Consider the following 7,461-nt stretch of genomic DNA (forward strand, 5'->3'; position numbering starts at 1 on the left):
GAGAAGGCTTAGGATGGATTGAATGACGACAAGTAAAGAAATGGTCTGAATGACAGGTGTAGAACAGAGGCGTCTTACAAGACTCTACCTTAGTCTAGCTTCGCCTCAACCTTCCTTCAACTTGAACCATAGAACTGGTGTAAGATCATAAGACGAGATGAGGTCTGATTGGTCTGGTTTGCTGAAGCTGTGGCATTACAATGGGCGAATCCATCCTTCAATACCGCTTCTGCACCAAGTGAGCCTCGAAAATTAGATGCGACCCCAAAACACGCATGCCACATGTCCCCAATGCTCAAAGTTTACGACTGGCGAACCAAAGCCACTTCGCCCGGTGAATCAATAGTCCCACTGATCACCGCATAGTAATGGCAAAACCCACCAGTGAAATCAGCTCCCTTACACATCTTCACGCTATACATATCGCAGAATCCCAAACAGCTGTCCAGAGACCCCGTATAAGTCCTCTTATCTTTCTTGGCCTTTTCCAATTTATGTTTGCCGGCGCTCGTGATGACAGTCCCGCCAAAGCGTGTGTTGCATAGCACACCATWCTGTGATCCCTGCGAGTCCGTGCAGGTCTTTCCGTCTAGAGCTGGGCACATTGTCTCGGAACAATTTGGTGGTGGCTCTGAGGTCGGAAGCGGGAAACTTGGAGTCGTCCATTTCGCTGTTGGGGTCGTGTATGTGAAGGCGTTGATGTAAGTTGGAGCCTGTAGAGTGGGAGGTCTGGTGCTTGGGAGTGGTGCGGGTGCTGATGATCTAGAGACGACTGTAGAGTTTTAGAAGTCTCCTATGGTGGGATCTGTTAGAGGTGAATCTCACCAGATGCGACGTTCTGCGCTTCCGTGACTGCGGCCAGGAGGAAGTATGACAAAATCGAGAATATCATTTTTGCACACGTTTCGATTGATAACCGTCCTGTTTCTGTTAGACTTTGATATGACGTGAAAGAGCTTCAGGTGCAAAGCGAGGGACGAAAGAGGTAAGATAGGGTTCGGAATGTATGGCTTGCTGCTCTGGAATGCTGGAACCACGCACCGAACGAGCTGGCGGGTTCCAGATCCTCATAAAGGTTAAAGCTGCTGCATCAGGAGATGGGTCTCGCAATGTTCTCGCAGGGCTAATGTGTCGGATTGGCATGGGCATGGCAGGTCCTGCTGCAGAATCGCATTTTCTATCCAAGTGCGACGAGGTTTGAAGCTAACTTGGTTCTCTAGCTTTGCGACTTTTGGATCTCAGGGGCTTTATTCTCCTCGCCTATAGGTACGCTTTCAGAATAGATGGACGAATTGCGGTGAGAGTACAGAAGCCGCGTAGCAGCGCTGCTGGCTATATCGGAGGACGCGATCTTACATKTCCTTCTTCTTTTCTGGCGGAGGGGATTTCGCTCCACTCATCAGCTTCCACAACACCCATCCAAACCCCAAGAGTACCGCGACGGCAGTACCCAGTGGCACCCACGGAGCATCATCCAATACTGGAACCTCAAGTATCTCCACAACATCCGCGAAAGATGGAACGTGGTAGAACATGGCTTTTCCAAAGAGGCCATCATAGCCAAGATTCGTCCGATCGAATGGATTTGTAGCCATCTTTGAGCTTTCCTCGGCTTCACATGCCCAGAATACAACGGGCCAGGGGATCGCAAGCGAACGAACTCCTCCTGCTCCGGCGGCTTCGATATAGCGAAGATGCATTGGGAACGTGACAGTCCAATTTCCGGTGCTGGTGTCTTCTTGCTTGGGATGAACAAGCTCGAACAACGCGGCGGATCCCCACTGCTTTACAGCCCAGTCTGGTGCCTCCAAATCCTCCTCGCCACTCAAGCTTCGCAGAGCAGCAAGGTTTTGAGAGGCTAGGAATAGTGGATCAGAGAATTGGTAACGATCGAAGAAGACGGACGATGGCAATGTGTAGTAGGCGTGAAGCGCACAACTGTCTTTGGGCGGAGTCAAGGCGTGCTTGGGGAACACCAAGTCCATCTTAGGGTGAAGTCCTGTCGGAGACTGGAAGCCTGCGGTGAATGTCGTGATATCCCCGGCCGGAAGTTCATGGTGACGTGCAGGAAATGAGAACAGCGTTGCGCTTGGTTTTTCATCTTCACCCACGACGGTCAAATAGCCACCCAGAGCAATGTCCTCTGGTTCTGTTGCTTTGTCCGTCTGCAGGATTCCAACCTCGAGACGGTCTTCCGGATCCAGCTTATCAGCAGGCAGTTGTGAAGGTGATTCCCACAATATGACAACATTCAGAGCGTTACTGATCGCATCATAGTCGTAGTCGACGTAAGACGATGAATTTGCGGCCGACAAAATGCTACACAGAGCGGCTGTGCTGCTCGAACCGCTAGCGCACAAACCGAGACCCTCCGATACATCCAGCAAGTTCGAAGGCCCATGATAGAACTGGTACGTTGCAGTGCTTGCAAAACGCTCTGAGAGGATGGGAGGTTTACTGAATTCGCACTTTACCTGCTCACCAAGCAACGTGGTCAATTTAGAGCAGAGCTCCGCGTTTGCCGATGATGTCCTCGGCGTGAAGAAGACGTGGAGGCCAGCTGGCAGCCTGGAGACAGCGGGAGAGAAGCCGTTGTATCTTTGATTCGAAACAAGACGGATGTGAAGTTCATGGAAGTTTTCCAGGAGTAATCGCAGCTATGGAGCCGTTAGCTGGTTCACAGTAGCACCGAGAGCGTTGCCTACCTCAGAAGGCAGATCCGTCAATCCCAGCGTAATTCTTCTCTCCTCGACAGCATTCTTATGAGGATGTCTCAGCGAAGTCTGGCTGACTTCTATGTCGGCTGGATTGTTGTCGCTTCCTGCCGGCAGGATGTATGTGATTCGTTGTCTCATGGTCGGTGGTGTTTGTAAATCGCGAGAAGCGCGTAGAGGTCACGTAAGGTTGACTAGCTCCAAAGCACGTGCCACAATGGGCTTTTTCCAGGGTCCAACAACGACCTCACCCAAGTCACCTTCACCTGACTCTCGTCATTTTTCCATGTTCTCCATTGATCGCTATCACGGCGCCAAGTCAATATAGTGCATCGCAGCGACATCCAGATCCAATCCACTCACGGAAAGAAGTGAATTCCAGAATCATCCTTGATGGATATGCTCCGACTCGGTGAAGCGCCACATCGCCAAGGTGGTATCCTCCTCACATGAGGCACGGTCCACCCGCTGCTGCCTATTGCTGTTCTGGGTATGACTGGCTGCAGGTCGTAGTCTTGGAGACCGCTATGTTGCCTCAGCTCGTACTTCTCTACCGTTGGAACCACAAACGACTCTGCTCTCTTTGACGTCCACAGCTACTCTTACTGGAATCATGTCTGACACTGATGATTTAACATGCCAACATAAGTCCTTGCGATTTGAATGCTCCGAACACTCCCAAGACGTTGGCTACAAGCCGAGAACGGCTTTGCAAAGACTGGCAGCAACACTGCCATCCAACAAAGCCCCAAAGAAGGCGGACAGGCAACGCTTTGGGTCCAGTGAGGACCAGTATCCAGCCTCGACATTTCCTGCTCCTCTCGTTCTCCCCGAAGATGAGCTCTCGTGGGACCCGAATTGCGAGCCGCAAAGTCTTAAATCATGGATCGAGGAAGGTCACAGGAATGAGATCACTAAACATCGACGCACCATCTATCTCGTCGAGAGTCCAGTAATAGCAACTTCTGCAGCATACATTAAAAAGTGGGCAAGCCCTCAGCTTGATCCAAAGGAAAGTCAGCATCTAGGGAGTCCAAGAACTGAGGACGTTCTCAAATATCTTGAAGCATTCTACTGCGGTCTGCCAGTAAAGATGCTMACAAAACCCAAACTCAAGTACGTTCCTTGGTCTGATTCAAGTTCAACCGAGGGCTCGCTACCCTCATATATCGGTCTGCGTACAGGCTCAGAGGTGATTGGTATACGGCACCGCCCGTCCAAAGACGACATCTTCGCTGGCCAATTGAATCTCAACGATCTTCTGGACGTCGCCATTTCAATACTACCAAGCGATGCCTACGCTCTCTTGATGCTCACGGACCATGATCTTTACGAAGATGAAGAAGACGACTTCTGCTGCGGGCGAGCTTATGGAGGCAGTCGCGTCGCGGTGGTATCTACGGCGCGATACAATCCCGCTCTCGACAAAGCTCAACACGTCGAGACTGCCCACGCCTGGCCCGCATCTCACTGCCAATCATACATTGACTCATGCTGCGATGTGGCGACAAAGAATGTGAAGAAGAAAGCAGCAGTTGAAGAAAGCCTTTCGGCATTGCGCTCCGCAGTAGTGGCGCTTTCTCCGGTACCCGCAAGGAAGAACTCTAAGCACGAGTCACTCTGGCTATCCCGTCTTTGTAAAACTGCTTCTCACGAGCTAGGCCATTGCTTCGGGATCGATCATTGCAGTTACTACGCTTGCATCATGCAGGGGACCGCAGGATTGTCCGAGGATGCTCGTCAGCCACCATACCTGTGCCCTGTAGATCTCGTAAAAGTGCTTCGTGCGACTGGTGCGGACCCTGTACAGCGATATAGAGCTCTCTTGGTGTTTTGCGAGGGGTCTGGAGCGAGTGAGAAGATGTTCGATGCCTTTGCCGCCTGGCTACGTGTGAGGATTGACGAGGTTGAGAGCTGGCGAGATGTAATCGTGCTGGAGTGAACAGAGGCTGAGAAGAGCCATGTTCTCCTATACCGCGAGATCATCAAAGCACAAGACATGATTGGTATCGGTCTTGAGGGAGCGTATGGCAGGCTAGGAGCGACCAAGTCAGTACCAGTCACCCGARCACCTCTGTATGAAGAGCATGATTATGTAGCTGACTTTCTATCCTCTCGCAGTGCTTAAATCGAACGTATCAACTTCTAAAAGAGTTACGGATGCCACTATGCCTATTGCTGCATCTGAGGACGCTACACAAGGTTCCCGACATACCGACTATGTTGGAAAGCGGCGTACTTGGCTTTGCAAGGAGATGTGTCAATCGGACAATCACTCAGTCCCAGATTCTTGGCCCTGCCCGAGTAGCCTTTCAGATGTCTAGACTCAGGACAAGGTCTCCGCCTCTCATATCGACTTGACAGAAGCCAGACAGGTAATCTCAAGCATGACCGCTTGATCCTGGGTTCTAGCGAATGCGCCGTTTCCAGATAGATCATAGAAGGATCCAAGAATCTTGATACATTAGCTTCTCAGCATCCTCAGACCATAGCAATAAGATTTGAATCATGAATGAGCAAGGACACGACCGGTGATCTTTATTGGTGGTGCAGAGGAAGATGGATGAGTAGGAGATCGGGAGCGGAAGCTCCAGGAAGGTCGAAATCATACGTGGGAGGAATGTGGTAGGACGCGTGCTAAGAGGCCAGACACTAAGTGCCAGTAGCCAAGTGGGTCCGCTAGGAAGTATTCTGCTTGTGCTTGGCGCAGCAGTCACCTTCCTAATGCGGTAAATTTCTAAGACGGGTAGAATTTGGAGGAGGGATATTGGCATCAGGAGTCAGATCCTAAGAAGATGCACGTGAACGCGTAGAAACGGGTTGACATACTTACTAGCCACACGTCAATGGAGTTTGACACACGAAGCAATCAATTGCAGCCAAGTGATAGAAGACACGGGAAGGAAGGAATTGGAAGAACGCTGATTCGTAGTATGCTTACAGAGCTTGCATTTTTGCTCTCAGCGATGACTAGATACTCCTTCAAGACTTGACCAGCAACATCCTTGCTACAGCCACAATCGCATGAAAACAATCTAGCCAGTCGCTCTCGCATCGAACATGTCTCGTTATAATCACAACGCCATGATCAATCAATTCAAGCCGTGTCGAGGCTCAAGTAAGGGAGATGTGTCGCGTCTGATGAAATGACTACTCCTCCATCTTGATGTCCTCCTCAACATCAGCGGCATCAGCCTCGGTCTCGGCGGCGGCAGCGTCGTCCTCGTTGTCCTCCTCCTTGACGGCGGCCTCCGACTTCTTGGTGGCAGCAGCCTTCTTGACAGGAGACTTGCGTGCCTTCTTGACGGGAGAGCCGGTGGCATCGGCGACACCGTCCTCACCAGCTGCGGCGGCAGCCTCAGCCTTCTTCTGAGCGGCAGTCTTGCGGGGAGTGGGGGTCTTCTTAGCCTTCTTGACGGGGCTGCCCTCCTCAGCCTCAGCAGACTTCTCTTCATCTGCGGAGGAGTCCTTCTTGGCGCGCTTCTTGGGAGTAGTCTTAGCGATGGTAGCACCTGTTTGATTGTCAGCTGAGAAACTCTACATTTATGTAGCATGTGCAAAGCACGGCGACGCACCGGCCTCACCGTCCTCGGCGGTGGGAGGGTTCATCAAGAGAAGCTTCTTCTTCAAGACTCCCCAGGTGTTCTGTGCGGTCTTGACGGTGTTGAAGCCACCCTGGGTTGTGAACTTCTGAATGTCGATCTCCGGGGCGCCGGACTTCAAGCTGAGCATGGCAACCTGAAGGAGTGCGGTCTCGCGGTCGGTGAGGACAGGCTTCTCGACGGGCTTCTCGGCCGCGATGGCGGAGCCGGAGGAGGGCTGAGAAGTAGACATGATGATGCTGTCGGTGGTGAGGTTGCTGTAACACTTGATCAGTTTCGAACTTTCTTCCTCGACGTGAGGGGAGCACATACCGTTGATGTTAGAAGGTTATTATGAAGTGTTGAAGGCGGTTGGGGAAGCTCTTGATGGGAGCAGATGGTGTTGCGAAGGGAGGATGCGGTGATGTATTGGGGAAGGGAAAGTCCAAATGTTTGTGGGCGTGCGAGGTTTAAGTAGGGGAACTTGTACCAGAGCGGGCCCGGGCCTCAATTTTCAATGCTTCCTGTGAAAGCTTACCTAGGCGGCAACATGTGCGTCGCCGATTGTTGTTTCACTTTTTTGCCATTGTGGCAGCAATCCCCGATTTTTGGACCACAATATTTGGGGATTGTTACCATTGTGGGAAAAAGTGACGATTCACACCCCAAATGCGCACATGCGGGCCCACCCAACATACTGAATGACCCGTGGGAGAGCTCTCAGTGGCGGCGGGTGAATGATAGTGACAGTGTAGCCGCATATGCGGACTCCCATTGGTGTTCATGGAATCGATTGTCGCGCTGACTATGGTATGGTGTACAGGAAAGTTGCGTTCTGGGGACCTGGCCGCAGTGTATGCATTGACGAGGTCGACGAGGTCAACGCCATACTCAGACTAGAGCAAGAAGGTTGGAAGTCCTATGCAGAGCTGAAAGCCCTGGCCGGTGGCCTGTGATCGATGGGAGACCAAGTCGCGTCGCGTCATTTAGGGGCAGTCCGACTCTTACCTCACTGCAGCGTATCTCCGTGCCGCATGAGGGCCTTTCATGAGTCAAATTCGCTCTTACGAATAGAGTAGAGCTTCCGCCACCTCCATCTCCCACTGGATCGTCCAGAACATGAAGCGACCTTCACGCGACTGGAAATATCCTCTCCTCTCCCTCAC

General features: G+C 51.8%; 4 protein-coding genes; 1 reads left to right on the forward strand and 3 right to left on the reverse strand.

The window, feature by feature from the left end:
• Positions 1-302: 302 nt before the first annotated feature.
• RCC_07348 (uncharacterized protein) lies at positions 303-892 on the reverse strand (the record flags this gene model as incomplete). XM_023772606.1 has 2 exons in its annotated part: positions 303-772; positions 826-892. The coding sequence occupies 2 exons, from the start codon at positions 890-892 to the stop codon at positions 303-305; spliced, it is 537 nt and encodes a 178-aa protein (XP_023628374.1).
• A 460-nt stretch (positions 893-1,352) lies between these two features.
• RCC_07349 (related to Protein pbn1) lies at positions 1,353-2,855 on the reverse strand (the record flags this gene model as incomplete). XM_023772607.1 has 2 exons in its annotated part: positions 1,353-2,657; positions 2,706-2,855. The coding sequence occupies 2 exons, from the start codon at positions 2,853-2,855 to the stop codon at positions 1,353-1,355; spliced, it is 1,455 nt and encodes a 484-aa protein (XP_023628375.1).
• Positions 2,856-3,327: 472 nt separating this feature from the next.
• Positions 3,328-4,656, forward strand: RCC_07350 (uncharacterized protein; the record flags this gene model as incomplete). The annotated part of the gene is made up of 1 exon (XM_023772608.1): positions 3,328-4,656. One exon carries the CDS (start codon positions 3,328-3,330, stop codon positions 4,654-4,656), a length of 1,329 nt encoding a protein of 442 aa, XP_023628376.1.
• A 1,208-nt stretch (positions 4,657-5,864) lies between these two features.
• Positions 5,865-6,548, reverse strand: RCC_07351 (uncharacterized protein; the record flags this gene model as incomplete). XM_023772609.1 has 2 exons in its annotated part: positions 5,865-6,226; positions 6,290-6,548. The coding sequence occupies 2 exons, from the start codon at positions 6,546-6,548 to the stop codon at positions 5,865-5,867; spliced, it is 621 nt and encodes a 206-aa protein (XP_023628377.1).
• Positions 6,549-7,461: the final 913 nt, after the last annotated feature.

The sequence above is a fragment of the Ramularia collo-cygni genome (genome assembly GCF_900074925.1).
Source record: "Ramularia collo-cygni strain URUG2 genome assembly, contig: RCC_scaffold11, whole genome shotgun sequence".
In the NCBI taxonomy this organism is placed as follows: domain Eukaryota; kingdom Fungi; phylum Ascomycota; class Dothideomycetes; order Mycosphaerellales; family Mycosphaerellaceae; genus Ramularia; species Ramularia collo-cygni.